The sequence below is a fragment of the Giraffa tippelskirchi genome, chromosome 4, assembly GCF_054371585.1.
Source record: "Giraffa tippelskirchi isolate mGirTip1 chromosome 4, T2T-mGirTip1v1.2.pri, whole genome shotgun sequence".
Classification (NCBI taxonomy): domain Eukaryota; kingdom Metazoa; phylum Chordata; class Mammalia; order Artiodactyla; family Giraffidae; genus Giraffa; species Giraffa tippelskirchi.
Window position 1 is genome coordinate 7,827,763 of NC_137278.1, and position 23,697 is coordinate 7,851,459.

General features: G+C 49.4%; 1 protein-coding gene, 2 long non-coding RNA genes and 1 pseudogene across 5 annotated transcripts in view; 2 read left to right on the top strand and 2 right to left on the bottom strand.

The window, feature by feature from the left end:
- The window catches only part of ODF2 (outer dense fiber of sperm tails 2), a 30,550-nt gene extending 15,865 nt beyond the window's left edge, over positions 1–14,685 (bottom strand). Inside the window, 8 exon segments of the mRNA XM_081586940.1 lie at positions 2,290–2,421; positions 2,970–3,099; positions 3,836–3,996; positions 4,932–5,102; positions 9,738–9,806; positions 10,018–10,134; positions 10,956–11,046; positions 13,731–14,685. Of these exon segments, the coding sequence (XP_081443066.1) occupies positions 2,290–2,421; positions 2,970–3,099; positions 3,836–3,996; positions 4,932–5,102; positions 9,738–9,806; positions 10,018–10,134; positions 10,956–11,046; positions 13,731–13,894 (1,035 nt within the window). The 5' untranslated portion in view covers positions 13,895–14,685.
- Positions 4,201–6,782, top strand: LOC145544305 (uncharacterized). The gene is made up of 3 exons (XR_014081332.1): positions 4,201–5,451; positions 5,978–6,044; positions 6,625–6,782. It is a non-coding gene; the product is annotated as an uncharacterized LOC145544305 (long non-coding RNA).
- On the top strand, positions 13,059–17,859 carry LOC145544306 (uncharacterized). 2 transcript variants are annotated; one of them, XR_014081333.1, is made up of 2 exons: positions 13,059–13,518; positions 16,830–17,859. It is a non-coding gene; the product is annotated as an uncharacterized LOC145544306 (long non-coding RNA). The 2 variants fall into 2 exon arrangements; XR_014081334.1 differs by lacking the exon at positions 16,830–17,859 and adding an exon at positions 14,875–15,190.
- Positions 17,860–20,978: 3,119 nt separating this feature from the next.
- LOC145544307 (peptidyl-prolyl cis-trans isomerase A pseudogene) lies at positions 20,979–23,462 on the bottom strand (annotated as a pseudogene). The gene has a single exon (XR_014081335.1). The product of XR_014081335.1 is annotated as a peptidyl-prolyl cis-trans isomerase A pseudogene (transcript).
- Between the last annotated feature and the right edge of the window lie 235 nt (positions 23,463–23,697).

A 23,697-nucleotide genomic window follows, 5' to 3' on the forward strand; every position in this document is an offset into this window, starting at 1 on the left:
TGACAGCATGAACCCTTCTGTTAATTTGCACTTCCCTAATTACTAAATTACTAAATAACTCACATGCTTATTTAGCCATTTAGGTTTCCCCTTTCCCAGGCTGCCTCGTCACACCCTCGCCCACTTTTGCACTGGGCTGTGTCTTTGTGAGCTGTCTCTACTCTTCCTCCCGGGCACCTGAACAAAGTACCCCTAGAAGAAGGCTCACTCCTCTTTCCTTTTCATTCCTCAGTTCACCCTCACAGGCCAAGAGAAAAGGGGTCCCTGGTCCCGAAATTTCCCGGGGACCCAGGAACTGAAAGAAGACAGCAGTGTGATTTCTCCAGCAACAAGAGGCGAAGAACACAGGATGAAAGCCTGGACAGGGGATCCAAAGCCTGCAGCTGATCTCACTGCTGGATAGGCCCTCTGGGGGACTCTACACAGACTAACACGCGACCACAGCAAATTCCCCACCCTATGGAGCCAGGCACTGTCACCACGTCCATTTCACAGACCAAGAGACTGAGGCTGGGAGAAGTGAGGTCAGCTGCCTGAGCGCTCAGTCGGAAATGGCAGAGCCGGGCTGAAGCCAAAGGACTCCAGAGCCGGACCACTGCCCCCACCGCTCTGAGCACTCCCCAGGAAGCACTGAGATGGGGGTGCAGTCCCGAGGGCTGCATAGGCAGGAAGAGGTGAGCACCTGGATAGAACTAGAGACATCTGCTACGGGTGGGAATTTAAATTAGCTGACCCTTCACCTCCAACTGGAGATTCTGGGCTTCCAGGCTGCTGTAATAGAAGGTAAGAAGGCAAAAAGGCAAAAGAGCTGGTAGGAAGGTTTTCTGAAGGCCCCTCCAGTCCCAGGACAAGCAGCAGCATCAGCCACCATTTACCAAGCACCTACTGCATGCTGGGAGTACACCCAATCCTCATCCAGGTCTCTAAATCTCTTATCACCCCATGTCAAAGATGCTATTCCCATTTTATAGGTGGGAAAACCGGGGCCCAGAGAGGTTAAAAATCACCCACCCATGAACACTGAACTAGAATGAGACAGAAATATTTTAAGAGGATAATTTAGCTCTAACTAGTAAAATTCATAGAAATATACTCTGGAAACTCTCAAGTACACCAGGATAGTCAAGACAAATGTGCAAAATAACACTGCTTGTGAGTGCAAACAACTGAAAATTGTCTCCATCAACGGAAGGGTGAGTAAATAAATTGTGGTACTGTCATAAAACGGAATAGAGCAGGGAAAATGAACCACCTTAGGTTTCAAGGATAAAAATGGATAGATCTCATAAAAACATTGACTGAAAAAAGCAAACTCAGAAGAATACATATGGAACAATATCATTTATGTCAAGTTTGAGAACATGCTAAACTATACCGTATGTTGCTTGAGGATGCACACCCAAGAGAAAAACTATCGGATCCCAGATAAAGTTCCCCTCTGATGGGAGGGAGATGAGGTTACTGACAAAGGAGAGACCAAGAGGGATTCAACCATGTGGACAAGGTTTTGTTTGGGAAGTTGGATAGCGGGTACACTATCATTTTAAACATTAATTTTAAAATAAAAACAAAGGAACTTGACACTACTTTTTAAAAAAAGATGTTAAATTAAGAAAAATAGGGAATTCCCTGGCAGTTCAGTGGTTGGGACCTGAGCTTCCATGGCAGGGGGTATGGGTTCGATCCCTGGTCAGAGGTCTAGGACCCCACAAACTGCACGAGGCAGCCAAAAAAAAAAACAAAACCCTAAACAAGCAAACAAACAAAATCTAAGAAAACTACCATCTCGTTAGCACTGGCATTTTGAGACTCCAAGTACCTTTGGGTTGAACCAAATGGGAAGAGAGCTGTTTATACTGTCAGTCTTTTCAGAATCATTTGCTAACATAAAATATATTTCAGAAACCATTTTTTTTAAAGAAAACAAAGGGATATCATACAATGTATCTGCCAGCCATTAAGCCTCCTACTTCCCTAAAACTCAGGTCTCCTCCCCTGCCTGTTTTGCCACACGACCCCTGGGATGGGCTAAAACCCCTCCCTGACTCCCCGGCACCCTTCTCCTGACTTCCAAGGTCCTTCTTGTACTGCCAGGCCCACTCCAAAAAGGAAGCCAGCCTGTCTACCAGAGGCCTGGCGTTTCATGTGATTGATTTCAGCCAATCTTCTTATGACCCTTCAGGTCAGGCAGGCACCGAGAATATTTTCTTTTTACAGACAGGAGCCTGCAGGGCTGGAAGGGCCCAGGTTCCACATGGGAGCCTGGGTGGGGTGGGGGCCATGGCTCACCTCTTTGCAGTGCTGTTCCCTCAGCAGGTCTCGGAGCGTGCGGTTGGTCTCTTCAAATGTGCTCAGCTTCTGCAGGAGAAGTTCCTTCTGCCTCGTTAGGGTGTTGATGTCCGAGCAGGTCATCTGTTTCTCCTGGAAGACAGGAGGCAGTCTTGCCAGGCACAGGGGGAGAATGGAAGAGCTGGCACAGGGAGTTTCCATGGGGAACTTAGGAGTCCCTGGTGCCAGGAAGCCTGGGCAAGAAGAGCCGGGCAAAGGCAGCCGCAGGAGGAAGACCGGAAGGGATGGGATGGAGCTGAGCCTGCTGAGAGTGCCAGGTGGAGAAAGGGGCCGGAGAGCTCAGTGTGGGCGAACCAGGCTTCCTGGAGGAGGTGTACTTCCTGGATGATACACTTGGTGCCTGATACTTGCAGGAATCAGACAGATGCCTGGATTTACTGTGATCCCATGAGACCCATGATGACATCTCCTTGGAGGCCTGGGCTACCAAAGGTCGTCTTCAAGGGTCAGGCCCCAGAAGTGAGAAGAGGGGTGGGGGAGCTGAGGAGTTAAGCGTGCCCTGCCCTGGCCTGAAGATGTCATAAAGTCAGCATGATGACCGTGTAAAGACCTCACCACAGTCTGCAGGTGCTCCCTCTCTGGGCCCAGCCCCGGGCTGGGTGGCTCTGGCGGCCGCTTACCGATTTCAGTTTCCCGATGGTATCCTTTAGGGCCATGACTTGTTTGGCAGCAGCAGCCCCGTCCATTTCAGCCTCCACCAGCTTGGACATGAGGCACTCCTTCTCCTGCTGGAGGTGTTTCTTCTGAAGCCTGGGGCCAGAAAGAATAGGACCCTGTGAGCTGCCCCCAGGGCCCTGCCCACCTGAAGCTCCAAGGCTCGCCTCACAATGCCCTGCGAGCCTCATCTCCTGGTCAGGGCACAGGAGTGGGGGAGGGGGGCAGGGATGGCCCTTCAGGCCTGCGTGGGCTTCTGGAAGGAAATGCGGTCACCAGAGCAGGGCCTCCATACCAGGTGATGTGATGCCACCTGCTTGTCTCTCAGAAACCAGTGTCACCACAGCCCCCAGCCACCACCATGGCCACCTAGCCACCATCTTCAGATCCACTTCTGAGCTCTCCCCTCCACTCTCCCCACTGGAGCCAAGTCTGGTCACACCACTCCCTTGCTTCCAACACCCTTCAGTGGCTCCCACGCGCCCTCAATGCAAACGCCTCCACATGGGCACCAAGAGCTGGCCCTTGCCAACCTCTGCTGCACCCTTGCCCTTGGCCTACCCTGTTCCACTGACTCTGGCCTGCTTTTTCACTTCTCGGTCACAAACTCCTCCCACCTCGGGGCCTTCCCGTGACGCGGTCCTGCAACCTGCCGTGATTTCTGCCCCCACCCCCATCTGCCTGGCTCCGAGGTGTCCCGCAGGACTCCTGTTTCTTTTCCAGAAAGCTCTCCCCGACGCCCTCCCCACTGCACTCTGAGGGGACTCGGGAGCGCATCAGTGGCCCTGGCAGCCCCCGGGCCCCGGGCTGGCGCGTGGGCAGGGCCGCTCACACGGTGTAGTCCTTCTCCTCCTTGATGCGCTCGATGTTGTGCCGCAGCACTGTGTTTTCGTGCTCGGTCTCGGCCAGCTCTTGGGCCACCTCCTCCAGCTCCTCCTTCCGCTCCTCCAGGAATCTTTTGGCCATCTGGCGCTCTCCCTTCTGCATCTTGACCTGTGTGGGGGCACGCGGGCAGGGGCCACTGAGGGGAGGCAGACCCTCCCCATATCTTGAGGCCAGCTGCGCGGGACCACGCGAAGGGCGCCTCTGACTGAGCGCTCAAGTGTCATGGCGGGGGCCGGGGGGGGTCCTCAGGGCGCAGCTCAGTCAGTTGTCACAAAGACCCTGAGTGGTCACTGTTCCTCTCATCTCATCATTGAGGAAATGGGGGGGGGCGGCGCCTGAGTGACTTTCTGCTTGGGGACGGAGCCAGGATACAAACGGTGGTTCAGCTGGCACACCACCGGAGGCGCTGTCACTAAAAGGCCCCTGCCCCGCAGGCTGTGGAGAAAGGCGGGCCTGTTGCCAGGCAGCCACCAGCCCCAGGTTCTCTGGGGAGGGCCCGTGGGCCCTGGGAGTAGTAGGGGACTAAGGACACGGGCCCCACCAGCAGCCACAGCCTGGAGTCCAAGGCCGCTCTGCCAACTTCGTATTTGGGGGCCCTCGGATTTCCAGGTTGTTTCCGATTCCACTGCCATGTCCCACCCAAAGGCACAGCCCAGCAACTGAGGACAAACTTCCTTCACCTCTCTGGGGCATTGCTTTGTTTTGTTTTAAACTTCTGCATAAAAACAGAAAACAGAGGCCCTAGTGTTCCAGTCATTTCATCTCCAAAACAGGGACAATAATACCATCGACTTCATTTACTATTGAAAAAAAAAAAAACCAAACCAGGCCATCCATACAGAGCACCCAGCAAAGCCAGGGCCAGGCCCGGGCTAAATGCTTGATGGAGAGGAATCCCAGGTTGCCCTGACTACCTCCACAAGGGCATCTGAAACCCTGGGAGGCCTGCAGAGGCAGCTGGAAGGGGGTGTCCACCAGGAACCCACCTGACAGTCTCCAGCGGCCTCGGGACACTAGGCAGTCCAGCCCTTTACCTCCCTCACCTCAGACTTGAGACAACCAACCGCGTTCATTAAACTGTCAATCTTCTTATCATAACGGTTCATTTTACAGTGACCGGAGTCGTCATCTTCTGTAGAGAGGTCACTTAGCCGCATCACGGAGACCAGCTTTTCTGAAGATGGTGGCGTGATCTCCAGGCAGTGAGGTTGATTCTGATGTAGAGGAGGGAGAAATACATGCACTCACAAGGCAGAACTGCAGCCACTGGTCCCACCAGCCCCGACTGTCCGCTGGGCAGGAAGAGCTAAAACTGCTAAAGGGCAACCACAGGGACCCCAGAGGAAAGGACACACCAGCCTTCTTGGTGGAATGTTACCTCATTACCTACCCTCGTTTAAATGATGTTTCTGAAGCTCTTCTAATATAGAAATAGAAAGCCTGCGTTACACTGTCAAGTTTAAAATGAAGGACATAACAAATTGGCAAAAACGTAATTCCCAAAGCTGGCAAGAGTTTGGGGCAGGAGATACTCTCAAACACCTAGGGTAGACGTGAAATACGGCAAGTTTTTTAAATGAATATGAATACATGATAGTGGATAATTGCAAAGGCACACAAAGTTTCTATAACAGGTATTTTAAGGACAAGTGGAGATCTGAATTTTGACCCAACACTATATGATTAATAAATGAAGTTGGGAAAAAAAAAATAGAAATGAAGTTTTCAGGATTAATCATTGTTATTTTGGCATGGAGAAAATGGTATTAGAAAAGCATACGGACTAACTTAGGGTTAAAAGAGCGTGTCTGGAAAATATTTACTTAAATATATCAACAGAAAAAGATATTTTTTAAAATGCGTGTGCCCCTCGGAGAAGTTTACGTAAAGCTGAGTAAGACCTTTGAGACTTCAAAAAGAAATTCTAATCTGGGGGCCAGCATTTCCATGGGGTTTTGATACATTGAACTTTTTGACTCTCTCATTCTATACATTTCTTCCAGTGCATTAAGTAATTGCTATTTCTCACTATTTGCAGTTTTTTGCTTCTCTTAAGCAAAGGTGGTTAAACTTCTGTGCCAATTTCTAGGGCAAGACGACGGCTATCAGGAATAAAAGGATGTGTTTTACAAGCGTGTAGCTGTTACGTCAAACAAGTAAGACACATAGGGTGCAATTTTAAAACGTATGTGCCCTTTATCCCAGTACACTGTATTTTGAGGGATTTATCAAGAACAACTAAAGAATGTGAATCAATACTTAAATTAATTAGGATATAGATAAATGTACAAGATAGTACAGGTTAAAAACAAGAGTACACAAATGTACACACAATGGAATAAGGCCTTAATAATGTACGATGTAAATATAGTCAAAATATGAGGAAAAAAAGGTTGTTCAATAAGTAAAATATAATCCCACTGATACAAAAATCAGAAGAATGAGTATAATCACAAGAAAAGATCCAGAAAGCTGGCACCTAAAGTTACACGGGTCTTCTCGGGGTGGTGGAATTACAGGTCTTTTTTACTTTCTTCCCTGGGCTGATTTTGATTTTCTGATTTTTCAACGACTGTGCATTGCTTTTATAAGAAAAAAAAGTTATTCTTAATCTATAAAAGGAGAACAGGAAAATATATAGACAGTATGATTATAATTTAAAAAAAGAAAAAACTCCGCATCAGAAAGTGATAATAAATGCACCAAAATAGTAATAGTTTCACTGGTTTCGTTCAGGGGTGGAAGCAAGAAGAAGAGGACCAGAGAGGACCTTCTGGGGAAGCTGGTGATGCTGTTTCTGGAGTTGGGTGATAGTTACACAGTTTGTAAAAAGTCAACAAGCAGCAAGCTTCTGATATGTCTGCTCAAATTACAACTGATTGTCTCTTTTATGGTATTTTCAACTTTTCATCATAAAAACAGATGACTTGCTTAATAATAGAGGAAAAAAAAAAAAACCAGATGTGCTTTCTCCCAAAGATATCTTAGGTACAAGAGGTTTTAAAAGTCAAACAAGAATCCCCACATCACATAGCCGCTACTGGAGTCCATGTCCAGCTCCACCACAAGCTTCCTCCTCCTAAGGTCTTTTCTCTCTTATCGATAATGGAAAGGGTGGGCTGAGGCCTGCTGGGAACATGGAGAGCCACTGAAAAGTGGAGAGGAGCTAGTCCGAGAGGACAGCATGAGAGACAGCTACCACTCCAGAGATGGTCGGGTACATCTCTGGGCCTCTCCATTTCTAGGTTCTGTGGCCCCAGGACTGGAATGGGTACTGAGCTTTCCAGAGGGGACCATAGCTCCTAGCAACCCATGTTAACAGGAAGTCCATTTCCATAGCGGCATGACTTTTGATATTTATAGTTCAAAAAAACTACCCAAGTCTCTTCACTAAAAGTAAAAAACTGTTTTAAACTATAAAATATATTGTGTTATAAAGACATTCAGGCAGACCGCAAAAAGATAAAGCAGTAAGGCCCCACACCCACAGGTAATCACTGCTTACTACTTCTGGTATTGCCTCCCAGAAAATGTTTGTACATACAAACATATTCATACACACATGGACACACAGATGTCCTTTTCTGCACAAACAGGGCCACACTCTCCATGCTGTGCCGCTTGGTGCTTGTAGAGACATCTGCCTCGATCTAGCAGTGGTTGTGTGGCATTCCACTGTATGGATGCATCTTAATTTTAACCAATACCCTCCTAACAAACAGTTAGATGGTGTCTAATTTTTCTCTAATACAAACAACGCTTCAGCAAACATCCTGTTACACACAGATTCCTGTGCTCTTCTGTGACATTTTGAGCATCAATTCCCAAGTGCAGAACTACAGAATCCACATTTAGATAAATGCTGCCAAACCATCCACTCAAAAACTATCTAAAAAGATTTGGTGATACACCATATGCTTGTCAACACAAGATATTCTGAATCTTTTCAACTTCTTTCCACTCAACAAAAATGATAGCTTGCTATTTTTTCGAAAATGTAATTGGTTCTAATTTACATTTCACTGATCGCTAGTGAGGTACACATGGTAGAAAATCTTAGAAATCGTTTTAATTCCAATCTTCCTTGGAGAGATATGTCAGAACACTTTTCAGGTACTCCTGAGAATACCAAACTCCCTTTGTCTCTTAGGGATTAAATGAATCAGGAGTCAAGAGCATGAAGTATGACTCTAAACTTCAAAGTAATTATGATTATTTCTAATTTTAAAAGTAATAAGCTCTCAGAAAAAGAATAAATCTTTCAGAATAGAGCAGGCATCATCCTGTTAAGATATAGTCATTCCTCGGTATCCAGTGATTGGTTCCAAGACCTTCATGGATACTGAAATCTAAGGGTGCTCAAGTCCCGTATGTAAAATGGTGTAGTATTTGCATGTAACCTAGGCGCATCCTCCTGTACACTTTAAATTCTTTCTAGATTATTTATAATACTTGATACAATGGAAATGCTATGTAAATAGTTGCTGGCACACAGAAAATTCAAGTTTTGCTTTTTGGAACTCTCTGGATTTTTTTTTTATCTCTGGTTGGTTGAATCCACAGACGCAGAACCGGCAGATATGGTGGGCCAACTACAGTCTCAAGGCCTTTACTTGTCTCAATTATGAGACTTCGGTCTAAAACACAGCCATAGGCCTTGTCTTATTGTTGGGTTTCTTCACTGCAATTGACCAGAATATAAGTGTAGAGGGCAGAGATGCCAGTTTGCAGCTGAAACCCCAGTTCACAGCAGTGTCTCAAGAAATGCATGAATTACTGCACAGAAGGATGGACAGACAAGCAAAACATGTTGAAGCATGGCCAAAAAGAGACAACAGTTCTCCTGGTACCCTGGCAACTAATACTGAAGGCAATTATTCCTCAGAAGATTGTTCCAACGTATGTTTTTTAAGTTTCTGGCCACTCCACGTGGCATGTGGGATCTTAGTTCCCTGACCAGGGATAGAATCTGTGCCCTGGGCTTTGGGAGGGCTGAGTCTTAACCACTGCACCACCAGGCAAGTCCCTGTTCCAGTGGTTTTGATGCTATCTATGCAGTAAGTGCCGGAGAAGGCGATGGCACCCCATTCCAGTACTTTTGCCTGGAGAATCCCATGGACGGAGGAGCCTGGTGGGCTGCCATCTATGGGGTCGTACAGAGTCGGACACGACTGAGCAACTTCACTTTCACTTTTCACTTTCATGCATTGGAGAAGGAAATGGCAACCCGCTCCAGTGTTCTTGCCTGGAGAATCCCAGGGACGGCGGAGCCTGGTGGGCTGCCATCTATGGGGTTGTAGAGAGTCGGACACGACTGATGCGACTTAGCAGCAGCAGCAGCATGGAGTAAGTGCATGTTCTCTCATGCGGGCGATCACAAAAGAGAAGATGCCTTCCTGGATGTGTACATTCTGGTATACATTTGTCAAGTCTGCTTCAGACACCAGCACAGTATTAGCTCCTCACATACAAATCAGAGAGGCTACGGGTACCATCTCTAGAATGAGACACCCTGAGCCCTACCTCCAGCTCTGCTTCTCCCTCTGTGACACTTCACCTCTCTGAGCCTTGGGTCTCATCTGCATCTTGGGAGAGTGGGTGCAGCTACCACATTACGGTGTTGGAAGGACTCGAGAAGATTCCCGTACGTTCAGGGTTTAGCAAGGCACTCAGTAAGCGGGACCCACTGGGACGTCTCTGAGAGCTACAGCCAACCCTGAACCATACCAAGCGTGAGGCCTGCTAGAACCTGACCAGTCCGAGAAGAAAAGCCTGAACAAGAATGAGCCTACCTCCCAATTGCATCCCACATGCCGGGCGGATGATTTTCCAGGGGGCATCCAAGGTACCTTGGTTTTCACCCGGACACTCCGCCGCACATTCACGGTGTCCCCTTTCATTCCGCGCTTATGAGATTTCTGTGGAAAGGGACAAACCCAGGGTCACTTCCCTACACAGCTGGCCATGGCGTCACTCTGCAAGTGGCGTCCGCTTCCAACTCTGCAGGGGAGCCTCTTCTGACTAAGGCTACTGCTGCCTTTTCTGGGTGACTGTCCTGCCTACCTTTCAACCAGGCGACCGACCTCTGAAAGCGAGTGCGTTTGCCTCGCCCCCCTGGCGTGCTCCTACCTGGCTGTTGGTCGCTGACGCTTTGGAGAGTTTTTTTATGTGGACGTGGACAGGGGTGTTCTCATCCACGTGAACATGTAAGGGGGGAGTTGAAGAGCGGTCCTTCATGGTTCGCTTCTGGCAGGCGGGGGACAACACAAAAAAGGTTGATCTGCGGATGAGTAAACTGGGCATAAAAACCGAGCTCACAGCCTCTGGGGGCCACTGAAAGCCTAGCCACCAAGCGAGCAGGACAGCGACCAGCACTACTGGCATGCAAGCGGGAAGCGAGGCGGGCGTGCCATTCAGCAGGCTCATTCAGAGATGTCAACTGAAGACCACTGGGGAGACCCAAGTCCACCCAACAACAGGGGCTGAGTGACCCGTGAGTTCTACACAAGAGCCCCAAACCCAAAGCCCCGGGTTCCTCAGAGCTCCATCTCTTTGCAAGCCTGCTGGGACGCACGGCTCCTCCTGAGATGCAGTGTAGCACAGCTGGAAAGTGGGTGAGGCCGCCACGCCAGATCCTGAATGGGGCATGCGGATTAGCATGGGAAATACACAGAAGGGTTAGGGTGCAGGCAGGTAAAAGACGATCAAGACAGAAAGCTGGAAGAAATGCCGAGATGAGAAGGTTGTACAGGTTCTAAAGACAACATAAGCAGGGCCAAACACAGACCCCCTCGCCCACCAGCAGCTCCCATCAATCCCCATTCTTTTACTTTTTTTTCCTTCTTTTTTGAAAATTTGTTTTATGGGTTTTGAAATTTGTCTAGAAAGATTAGGTTAAGACAACCTCCTCACACCGGCAGCCTTACCACAGGCAAAACCAAATCCATCCGTGGGCAGGCTACGTATGAAGGCACTTAACAGCGTGCCTGGCCACCGGGGTGCCAGCAGAAGCGGTTTTTTTGGCAGAGCCACAGGTGGAGGGGCTGTTCCGAGCGCATGTCACCTACCGTCACGGTAACACTGGGTGCGCCACAAGGTGTCCTCAAGACCTTTTTCTGCGTGAGACTTGTTACTCCGTTCTTTCCACACGATGGAAACCTGTACCCAGGCACAAGAACCAGGTTATGAGCGGGAAAGTAGAGCTCTTCTATTTCTTAGCTCTCCTGAAGTTATATACTACATGTGGTGGCTAACAAGTTCACGGCTAGGAGAGCCAGTCTGGAATTACTTCACTCCCTTGACACGAGCAGCAAACACTCATGGTGTGCCCAGCAGGAGGATGGAAACATGGGGTAGTGAGCATTCGCAGCGTTGGCTTTTTAGCCTGCCATTACATCACATGTATTGTGACTTTTTACTGAAAAGGCCAGCTGTCATCCTTTCAGGAGACAAAAAGCAGACAGCATGTGGGTAACAGTCAACAGTAGCCTGGATGAGGGTCAAAGTGCCCAGAGTACTGCCTGGAACAATGCTCAGTGAACGACTGACCTGAAAAGACAGAGCCATAGGCTCTGGAATAAAGTCTCTGTTGACTCAGTCTCATAAAATTAACCATCAAATATTCAACTAAGAGGATGGAAAATGATTATTACCTAAAATATTTTACTTGCTACCCTTTAAGCACCTAAGAGGTAGGGTTGTTATTATTTATTTAAATTTTTGTAATACCACATCTTACTTATACATAAATGGCCCCCTCTCCAAATATGCAGATAAAGCAAATATTTAATCTCCAAATTCTGGCAGCAGTACATCCAAGAACTCCAAGATAGGAAGGGACTTGGAAAGTACATGTGATCCATCCCACTGCCTAAAGACAAACCCCAAAATACAACCTTGTCCTCACCCTCCATTATTTTGGGGAAAAAAAATGCAACATAAAAATGCAAGAAAAATTCTCAAGCACTTTAGCACACACTTTGTCGTATGTATATCACACCTTGGTAAAAAAGAAAAAAAAATAGTCCTACTAATCGTCTAGTGAAGGAATTACCAAACCTGGGTAGACAGGTGTTTCCCCTCCTCAGAGTATTTGTGAACACTTAAAAGTCAATAGATGTGGGAAAGCTCTCTTTCTCCGTAGGCTTTCCATCAGACTACCTGGATTCCACCAACATATGGCTAACTGCAGCATCCACGTCTTACATGGTTATTTCCTTAGACCTAGCTCCTTTCAAAAAAGATCTGAGCCTAGTATTCCAGTGACAACAATGGTGACCCTATTTGCTACCAGAACTGGGGCACCTGAGGAAAGAGGGCCAGAGGGAGACAGAGAGGGCATCATGTGAGTGCATTTTCCTCTTTCCTCCTAAAAATTAGTTCTGAATGTTTTGGCCCAGGCCTTCAGTACACAGAAACAGGGAAGCTGAGAAAAGAATCCTTCAGCGAGCCCTGCCTGGGAGCCCCTGCCCACATTTCCCCTGCCCTGTTGGCAGAGGTGCCCCCCACAACGGCAGTACCTGGGGGAGCCGCCTGAGGATGAGGCAGACATGGTTAGGCATCAAAGCCGCAAAGGTGGGCAAATGGGTCAGCAGGCTCTGGCTCAGGGGGACCCAGAGGGGCTTGTCAATGAGAATCTCAGGGGCCCGGCATCAAACGTCCTCTCAGGGGAGGAGGGTGGAAGCTTTAAGGGGTGGCTGTTGGATGAAAACTTGGGAGACGCTCCTCTACTGTCCAAGTCGCACAGCAACTGTCCTGCCAAAGTTGGGGGGGGTGGGGGTGGGGAGGAAGATAGAGAGGCTGAGCGACCTGGTGGGCAAGGGCGGTGAAAGCTCCGCTCCCCAGGGAGGGACAACAGGGGGCGGAACTTCGAGGGAAAAGGACCACCAAACCCAGGACCTCCAGCGAGAGGGGAGGCGGGGTGGTCACCAGCAGCGGCGAGGGTGGAAACCTGAGATGCTGGTTAGCGTTGCGAGGAAGTTGGGAGAAAACCTCTAGGCCCCAAGTGGGCCCCAGAGGGCCGGAACCTGCGCTGGGAGCTGGAGGGATTTTCGGGGCGGGGCCAGGGCAACAGTCTCCTAGGAGAAGGGGCGTTCCCGGCAGAATAGACACCCGAGAAGGCCAATAGCACTTGGAGGAGGGAGGCACGGAGGCTGCCGAGGCGGGGCAAAGGGGGCAGCGAGTGGGCAATCCCCCGACGGCGGAGGGAAAAAATGCTCCAGGGGCGCAACAGCGGCGGCCGCTGGGATTTTAGTATCCGAGTTAAAAGTGGGTTCGACGCTGGGTTGTGGCAGGGAGCCGGTGTCAGGATTTCCCAGGAGGGAGGCCCGCTGGACCAGGGTGGCCCTTCCAAGCCAGTTCGGGAGGCGATCCCCGAGGACAGAGCTGGCCTACGAGGAGCCCGGCCCAAATAACCGCCGGGCCGAGGCGCTCAAGGGAGGGCGAGGCGGACGGGGCGGGGCCCACCGGCCGGGGCAAAGAGGTTGCGGGCCCAGTCTCCGTCGGCGGAGAGAGGAAGGACGACCACCCACCAGCGGGCTGGAAGGGCCCCGTTTCTGCCCATAGAGAGGAGGGCGAAGCCCTGCCGGAAGGCAGCACAGGAGGTGGCAGAGCGCCTGCCGGTGTGGCCAGGTGAGGAGAGGCCCGCCCGTTAGCGGGAGGAGAAGGCCCGCGCCGGTGGGCGGGGCGGGACGTCGTCCAGATTCTGACCGGAGCAGGACGAGCGTGCAGGCGGGGGGCGGCCTGGGGGGGGGGGGTCTGGGCAGCGGGACCTAGCGATCCCGACGGGGGGCGCCCCCCCCTACCCGGAGCGGCCTGGGTCCCACCTCTCGGCGGCCTCTCACCAGGAGCGACACGGCTGCGCCCAGAAACGCCGCCTTACGAAGTCGTTGAAATCGGAGGCCAGGGCCGTGCCATGGAGACGCCGCGGCGGATGCAGTCCGGCCCCGGCGGCGACTCCTCCCCGCTTCCGCCTCCTTTTCCGACACCCGGTCGGCAGCTCGCCCATTGGCCAGTTCAAACGCCCCCCGAAGCCTCTCAGGTTTAGCCATTTAGGCCCAGCCCCCGGCGTCACAGAGATGCCTCGCCAGCAGCAGCAGCAGCAGCAGTAGCAGAGGCCCCGCCCTCTTCCGGGCGCCTCGCCGCGTCGCCATGGAGACGCGCGACGCCACCGACGGGCCCTGCCCCGGCTTGTCCTGCCGTTCAAGGCCGAGCTTAACCCCCCCCACCTCCGCCGTTTTCACCCTGTTGTCCTCGGTTTCAGTCACTCAGGGTAGCAACCAAATTCCAGCCAGCTCTCTCTGGCTCGCATTGGGCCACTGGGCTCAGAGTGAACCAGTGAAATCGTTCAGTACTGTCCAACTCTGCGACCCCCATGGACTGTAGCCTACCAGGCCCCTCCATCCATGCAATTTTCCAGGCAAGAGGACTGGAGTGGGTTGCCATTTCCTTCTCCAGGGGATCTTCCCGACCCAGGGATCGAACCCAGGTCTTCCCGCATTACAGGCCGATGCTTTACTGTCTCGGCTCAGAGACTAAGCTCGTGTATCCGCAGCTGCTGCGCAATGCTGGAAATACAGCCCTGTCTCTTCTCCCCCTCCGTTGGTGCAGAGATGGACCCCCACTTCTGCACACCACCCAGACTCTCTCGCCGTCCCGCACTGTCTGTCTTTGTCCAGGCTGGAGTAAGGGGCCGCGCGTTCCTCTCGATCCTCACCACCCTCCTGCACACTGTACACCCGCTGTGTGTACAGACCTATTCCGCTGAAGTTCTCGCTGAGTCGCCATCTTCTCAACTATGCTTCACTGTCAGCCAATCGCGGGGGGGGGGGGGTGCGCTGTCACGTGGCTCATGGAACCACCCCGGATTGTGGAAGACTTGGACATCCTCAGGGCCAGCCTGGTCTTGTTAGGGGAAGCACACTGATTGAAACCGCCCACCCTGGTCAGGCACCATAGTAACCATTCGCATGAGTTGTTTTATGACAGGTGATCCTGTTAAAGAATACGGAACTAATAAGCCACCACCAACCCCGAAGAGTTCAGGAAAGGTCAAAAGGAGACACCGCGTGTCCGTCCACTTCCCAGAATCCCTCTTGCTAGCATCCATCTTGGCTGAGCGATGCGTGCGCCACCAGGCAAAGACTGAATTAGAATGATTGGCCAAAGACCACCGGAAACTAATCCCATCACCATAAAACCCAAGACTGTGAGCCGCGCGGCAGAGCTGTTCTCTTGGGTCCCCTTACCCTACTGCTTCCCACCTGGGTGCCCTTTCCCAGTAAAATCTCTTGCTTTGTCAGCACATGTGTCTCCTCGGACAATTCATTTCGAGTGTTAGACAAGAGCCCAGTTTTGGGCCCTGGAAGGGGTCTCCCTTCCTGCAACAGTCTCAGTTCCTTAACATCCTCATCTCCATGACCTCGCCCGCACCTCAGCGGTGCAGACCCAAGATCTACACACCGGTCCACCCTAAATCTCAAATTCCAGCTCCCCTCCCCCTCCAAACAAACTACTACTTCTGCTGTCCGTCCCCCCACCACACTGTCTAATGCGTAGGCATTCCTCGGTGTTAGCGAGCCATCCACTCCCTTGACCCATTCATTTTCTCCCTGTTAAGTGATGGAGCCCCAATCACTACTGTAATCCAACCACCTGAGTGAGTCTCCCCAAAGATCAAACGCACAAATCATTTCCTTCACCCTCAGCTGAGCCTTCATCACTGTCCAGCAAGTGTTTAATTCATTCCTGAAGCCCTCCACCTCCCCATACTGGCTTTTCCAAATCTTTGCCTCTTCCCCATCCCATACACCAACTCTCCTTTTTCATAGAGGGGAAAAAAAGCCATCCAGTGGAATTTCCTTCACCTTTTCTTCACCTTCCCTCACCTTTAACTTCTACCATCTTATACCCCCACTTGAAAGGAGGTGACATCATTCTGAGCAGCCCAAGATAATTCTTGTTTACAGGCCTAGGACAAACTTCTCTGTGGAATGTCTCTTGCAACCCCCAGCAGAGAGTTGTTGATCGATTCTTAGTGCTCCCACATTCAATGAACAAACATTTATTAAGTTCCTAACTGTGTGTGAAGCCCAGTGTGGGGGACACCAAACTAACATGTCCCACTTGGCCTTCAAGGAGCACACAGCCAACCACTTTAGCATGACCAGATAGGATGCTTAAAGCTTTCTCCTCCCCACCCACTGGAGGATTTTGCCTGTGGGTTTGTCCCCTACCTACCATCTGAGGAGGGTCTTTCTCAATTGGTGCAGTTCTTTGGGGCTTTTGTGATGGAGAATCTGAGAATGGGCAGGGTGGAGAGGTCACCCCCTTAATACATACACATACACACACATGCACACACACACGCTAGAGGTGAGTGACGGGAAAGATGAGGAGGAAAATCTCACAAGAAGGGGAGCAGAGAGGTATTGGTGGGGTGCTGAAGACAGGGGAACAGGGACACCTGTAGTGTGTGAAGGATATGTCGTAGGGAAGAAAAGAGGGACTTTTGAAGTATATCTGTTCCTTTTGTGGTATTTGAAATATGCAGGTAAAGAATTCGAATGATTCTGATATCTTATTTTTTTTGCCTGCACCTTGCAGCTTGCAGAAATTTAGTTCCCCAACTAGGGATCGAACCCACTGCCTCCTGCAGTGGAAGCACAGAGTCATAACCACTGGACTGCCAGGAAACTCCCCAATGTCATTTTGGATCTGGATCGTCTTTTATGCATTTATCTTAGCCAAAAGGACAGAAGTGATGGATCGTGTTTTCTGAATTCAAGCCACTCTGAGCCTGGTCAGCAGCAGCCACTTTATTATTTTTTTTAAGGGGATCACCCAACACTGATGAGGACGTTGGGAAACAAGCAATCCCATACATTGCTGGTAGGTTTAAAAATTGATGTAACCTTTCTTTCTTTCTCTCTTTCTTTTCATAGGATGATTGAGCATTGTACACCAAAAACCTAAAACCCAACATCCTCTTTGAGCCAGAAATTACACACTTAAGAATATATTTTAACGGACTACCCATGGAGGTATATGAAGCTTTCAACCTTAAAGAGAAATTCTCCTTCAGCCCTTGTCCTCAACATGACTTTACTTGAACTCCCCCTTCTTTACCTTCCCAAGAGATGAGAGACTCAGGGAAAAGGGGGAAAGGAGCCCCCTCAGGCTCACCTATAGACTAGGCAAAAAAAGGCTCCATGTGGTCCAGACTTCTGGAAAAGGAAACTTTGTATGATTCAGAGCAAAAGCCGAATTAAAAAAAAAAATAGTGATAGTATGCATTTACCCAGTGCATGCTCAGTCGTGTCCAACTGTTTTGCAACCCCATGGACTATAGCCCACCAGTCTCCTCTGTCTATGGGATTTCCCAGGCAAGAATAGTGGAGTGGGTTGCATTTCCTTCTCCAGGGGATCTTCCCAACCCAGGGATCAAACCCAGGTCTCCTGCATTGCAGGAGCTGCCTGGGAAGACCAGTGTACACCTGTGCATATTCTATCTGAAATCTGGTGCAAGAATGACTGATTCAGGGACTTCCCTGGTGGTCCGGTAGCTGAGACTCCACTCTCCCAATGCAGGGGGCCCAGATTTGATCCCTGATCAGGAAACTAGATCCCACGTGATGCAACTAAAGATCCTGCATACCACAATAAAGACTGAAGATCCTGTGTGCCGCAACTAAGACCTGGTGAAATGAAATCGCTCAGTCGTGTCCGACTCTTTGCGACCCCATGGACTGTAGCCCACCAGGCTCCTCTGTCCATGGGATTTTCCAGGCATGAATACTGGAGTGGGTTGCCATTTCCTTCTCCAGGGGATCTTCCTGACCCAGGGATAGAACCCAGGTCTCCCGCATTGTAGGCAGATGCTTTACTGTCTGAGCTACCAAGGAAGCCCCAAGACCTGGTACAGCCAAGTAAATAAAGATTAAAAAAGAAAAAAGAATGATTGGTCCAGCGCAATTGAGAACAGAGACTAGTTAGGGTAGGGTGGGGGTGGGGCACTTGTAGATTCTGGATCCCAGCTCACAGATCTATCTAACCTGATGCCTCACTGAAATGACTGGTATTTGTGAAAGGATGAAGAATTTTAGCTACTTGATAAATTGTACATGCATGCTAAGTCGCTTCAGGTGTATCTGACTCTCTGTGACCCTATGTACTGTAGCCCTCCAGGCTGCTCTGTCCATGGGATTCTCCAGGCAAGAATACTAAAATGGGTTGCCATGTCCTCCTCCTGGGGATCTTCCTGATCCAGAGATCAAACCAGGTCTCAAATCTCCTGCACTGGCAGGTGGATTCTTTACCACTGAGCTGCCTGGGAAGCCCACTTGATAAATTACATTACATATATTCAAGGGAAGATGACTGAGCCATTAAAAATAAGACAGATCAATTGTTCTGAGGTATAAAGATCTCCAAACATGTAGCTGAGAAAAACAAAAGGCGAGCTGCAAAGCTGTAAGTCAACCATGATGCCATTTCTGTGGGAAAATAACCTGTGTATGTTGATACATATGTGTAAAAAAAATCCGGAGGACTACACACCGAACTCGCAGCACTGATTATTTCTGGAAGGTAGAGTTAGAGATTTTTACTTGTAAGATGTAAATTTCTATCATGTTTAAGTATTTTTGCAATGGGATATGTTTCTAGTCAGAAAAAAAATCAACAGATCAAAAACTTGTTTGGAGAAAAATAATCATGATATTTATTATCATGATTATTTTTCTCCAACAAGTTTTTAAGGGACTAGATCTGATAGACAGAGTGCCTGATGAACTATGGACAGAGGTTCAAGACATTGTACAGCAGACAGGGATCAAGACCATCCCCATGGAAAAGAAATGCAAAAAAGCAAAATGGCTGTCTGAGGAGGCCTTACAAATAGCTGTGAAAAGAAAAGAAGCAAAAAGCAAGGAGAAAAGGAAAGATATTCCCATCTGAATGCAGAGTTCCAAACAATAGCAAGGAGAGATAAGAAAGCCTTCCTCAGCGATCAATGCAAAGAAATAGAGGAAAACAACAGAATGGGAAAGACTAGAGATCTCTTAAAGAAAATTAGAGATACCAAGGGAACATTTCATGCAAAGATGGGCTCGATAAAGGACAGAAATGGTATGGACCTAACAGAAGCAGAAGATATTAAGAAGAGGTGGCAAGAATACACAGAAGAACTGCACAAAAAAGATCTTCATGACCCAGATAATCACGATGGTGTGATCACTCACCTAGAGCCAGACATCCTGGAATGTGAAGTCAAGTGGGCCTTAGAAAGCCTCACTACGAACAAAGCTAGTGGAGGTGATGGAATTCCAGTTGAGCTATTTCAAATCCTCAAAGTTGATGCTGTGAAAGTGCTGCACTCATTATGCCAGGAAATTTCGAAAACTCAGCAGTGGCTACAGGACTGGAAGAGGTCAGTCTTCGTTCCAATCCCAAAGAAAGGCAATGCCAAAGAATGCTCGAACTACTGCACAATTGCACTCATCTTACATACTAGTAAAGTAATGATCAAAATTCTCCAGGCCAGGCTTCAGCAATACGTGAACCATGAACTTCCAGAAGTTCAAGCTGGTTTTAGAAAAGGCAGAGGAACTAGAGATCAAATTGCCAACATCTGCTGGATCATCGAAAAAGCAAGCGAGTTCCAGAAAAACATCTATTTCTGCTTCATTGACTATGCCAAAGCCTTTGACTGTGTGGATCACAATAAACTGTGGAAAATTCTGAAAGAGATGGGAATACCAGACCATCTGACCTGTCTCTTGAAAAACCTGTATGCAGGTCAGGAAGAAACAGTTAGAACTGGACATGGAACAGACTGGTTCCAAATAGGAAAAGGAGTCTGTCAAGGCTGTATATTGTCACCCTGCTTATTTAACTTATATGCAGAGTACATCCGGAGAAGGCAATGGCACCCAACTCCAGTATTCTTGCCTGGAGAATCCCAGGGACGGCGGAGCCTGGTGGGCTGCCGTATATGGGGTCGCACAGAGTCGGACACGACTGAAGCGACTTAGCAGCAGCAGCAGAGTACATCATGAGAAACGCTGGGCTGGAAGAAACACAAGCTGGAATCAAGATTGCCGGGAGAAATATCAATAACCTCAGATATGCAGATGACACCACCCTTATGGCAGAAAGTGAAGAAGAACTAAAAAGCCTCTTGATGAAAGTGAAAGAGGAGAGTGAAAAAGTTGGCTTAAAGCTCAACGTTCAGAAAACTAAGATCAGAGCATCCGGTCCCATGACTTCGTGGGAAGTAGATGGGGAAACAGTGGAAACAGTGTCAGACTTTATTTTTTTGGGCTCCAAAATCACTGCTGATGGTGATTGCAGCCATGAAATTAAAAGACGCTTACTGCTTGGAAGGAAGGTTATGACCAACCTAGATAGCATATTTAAAAGCAGAGACATTACTTTGCCAACAAAGTCCATCTAGTCAAGGCTATGGTTTTTCCAGTGGTCATGTATGGAGGTGAGAGTTGGACAGTGAAGAAAGCTGAGTGCCAAAGAATTGATGCTTTTGAACTGTGGTGTTGGAGAAGACTCTTGAGAGTCCCTTGGACTGCAAGGAGATCCAACCAGTCCATCCTAAAGGAGATCAGTCCTGGTTGTTCATTGGAAGGACTGATGTTGAAGCTGAAACTCCAATACTTTGGCCACCTCATGCGAAGAATTGACTCATTGGAAAAGACCCTAATGCTGGGAAGGATTGGGGGCAGGAGGAGAAGGGGACGACAGAGGATGAGACGGTTGGATGGCATCACCGACTCGATGGACGTGGGTTTGGGTAGACTCCGGGAGTTGGTGATGGACAGAGAGGCCTGGCGTGCTGCGGTTCATGGGGTCGCAAAGAGTCAGACACGACTGAGCGACTGAACTGAACTGAATTGCTTTACAGTATTGTGGTGGTTTTGGCCATACATTGACTTGAATCAGCCAAAGGGGTACATGTGTCCCCCATCCCGAACCCCTCACCCTCCTCCCTCCCCATCCCATCCCTCTGAGTCGTCCCAGTGCACTGGCTTTGAGTGCCCTGTTTCATGCATCGAACTTGGACTGGTGATCTGTTTCACATATGGTAATATACATGTTTCAATGCTATTCTCTCGAATCATCCCACCCTCACCTTCTCCCACAGAGTCCAAAAGGCTGTTCTTTATATCTGTGTCTCTTTTGCTGTCTCACATATAGGATTATCATTACCATCTTTCTAAATTCCTATTTTTTTTAAGTTTTTAAAAAAATTAATATAAATGATCCCCAGACCAGCTTCAATCCAGCTCTGCCACCCCCCCGACTCTGTAGTTTTCTCCATTTCAGCTGATGGCACTACCATTCTTCCAGTAATTTGGTTCCAGAACTATGACATCATGCTCAATCTGTCTCTTTCTTTTGTGGTTGTTTAGATTTTATTTCCTAATCATAAACTTAAGTCTGGAATCCAGCTAGACGTGGAGGAGGGAAAGGCAAATAATGAAACTCAAGGAACCGCAGCAAAAGCCCAAAGATCATAGGCTGTCACCAGCAGATACAGGTGAGCAATGCTCTCCTGAGTTATGGAAGGAAAGGGCTGATGCTCAAGATAAAACACAAGCCAGGTGTATTCAAGCTGTCCACAGAAAGCAATGGTGAGCTTTGTGCTGGTCTTGCCATTCCTGGAACCAGGACCCTCCATGCCTGCCACACCATTTCATGCTCCCTTGCACCTGTCAAAGACCACACGCTTACCATCCAGCCACTCAGTCTTGGCACTACCAATGAGAAACTGGGAACCAGCTGTGTTAGGTCCAGCATTTGCCCCAGACAAGATGCCAGGACCCATGTGCTTCAGGGTGAAATTCTCGTCATCGAATTTCTCCTGTAGTTGGACTCCACCAGTGCCATGGTGGTCTGGAAAGTCACCACCATGACACATAAATCCTGGAATTCTGTGAAAGCAGGACCCTTGTAACCAAACCCTATCCCCCAGTGCTCTGAGCAAGCAGGGGTTTTTTTTGTTTTTTTTTTTTTGCTGTCTTTGAAACTCTGCCTGCAAACAGCTCGAAAGAGATGCAGCCCAAGAGTTCACTGACGATGTGGAAGAACCACAGTGGGGTTGACCCTGGCTAGATGCAGCAGCAGGGGGCTCCCCGCTGTGGTCCATAGGTGTCTCTGCTGGCAGTGCCTCTCACCACCCCCCATAAACACCCCAGTCTGAGGCACCATCATGTCTCCCCTGGATGTTACGATGGGCTCCTAACCCACCTCCCGATTTCTACCCTGAACCCATCTACAATTCATTAGAGGAGCCAGGGTATTCACATTAAAATTAAAATTAGATTGTATCATTCTCTGCCTCAGCCTGGAGGAGATGTCCACTGGCTCCAGTATCCTTCCCTGGGAAATCCCATGGACAGAGCACCTGGCGGGCTATAGGCCTTGGGGTCGCAGAGAGTCGGACACGCCTCAGTGACTGAACACACGCTTGGCGGCCCTGGGTCTGACCCCGGCGGCCCTGGGTCTGGCCTAGGCCCACCCCGGCCAGCAAGGTGAGGCCAGCGATGACCACACCAGCCGCAGTGGGTACGCACTCACTCTGGGCTGGGCTCCAGCTCCTTGCCCACCCAGCCCAAGAGGTACAGCCCAAGAGGTACTGAGGCCCTGCCTCAGACCCTCCAAGTGCTCGCTCCTTTAGTGTTCGTCACTCAGCCATCTCTTGCAACCCCATGGACTGTTCATGGGCATTTTCAACAGGCATCTCTGTTCATGGCATTTTCAATCCCTTACCTCAGAATAAAAGCCAAAATGACCGCCAAGGACATTCCTGCTCTGGCCCCCAACCTTGGTTCCCTCACGTCCAGGCCTTGGCTCCTCCTTGCTCGTTCTGCTCCAGCTACACCGACCCCTTTGGTGTCTTTTAAACCTGCCAGTACCACTCCTGGCCTCAGTGAAAGTGAAGTGTTAGTCGCTCAGTTGTGTCCGACTGTTTGCGAGCCCATGGACCGTAACCCACCAGGCTCCTCTGTCCATGGAATTCTCCAAGCCAGAATACTGGAGTGGGTAGCTGTTCCCTTCTCCAGGGGATCTTCCCAACCCAGGGATGGAACCCAGGTCTCCTGCACTGTAGGCAGATTCTTACCGTCTGAGCCACCTGGGAAGCCCACTCCTGCCTCAGGACCTTTGCAGATGCTCCTCCCTTGGCCTAGAATGGTCTTCCTCCCTATATCCCCATAGGTTGTCCCCTTTCTTCATGTCTTTGTTCTTCATGTCTCGATCATACTTGATATTTCCTAATTTTGTTCTGTAGAACTCACCACCCTCCAATATTTACTCTGCTGTTTGCGTCTGTCTCCCTCACTAGAATGTCAGCTCTACAAGGTCAGTGATTTTTTTGGGAGCTTTGTATTCACTGCTGTATCCCTAGAACCTAAACGTGACCCACAGAGGGTCCTCCATAAATGTTCACTTTAGGGAATTCCCCAGTGGTCTAGTGATTAGGATGCTGAGCTCTCGCTGCTGAGGGCTTGGGTTCAATTCCTGGTTGGGGAACTAAGATCCCACAAGTGGGGCAGCCAAAAGAAAAAGTTCATTTTAATGAATGAAAGGGATGCCTGAAGCCTGGAAAGGAGAAGCGACTTAGTCAAGGTCATAGCCATCCAGAATCAATGGCTTTTGGTCTTGGAATGAACAAAGCATCAATTCCACAGCTCTGGCCCAAAGTCCTTCACAGAGCCATGTCGGGCTCTGGGGCCAAAACCAGGCCAGCGGGCCCTCATCCCTGGGACTAACAGGGAAAGCCCAGCCCCAGGGGAC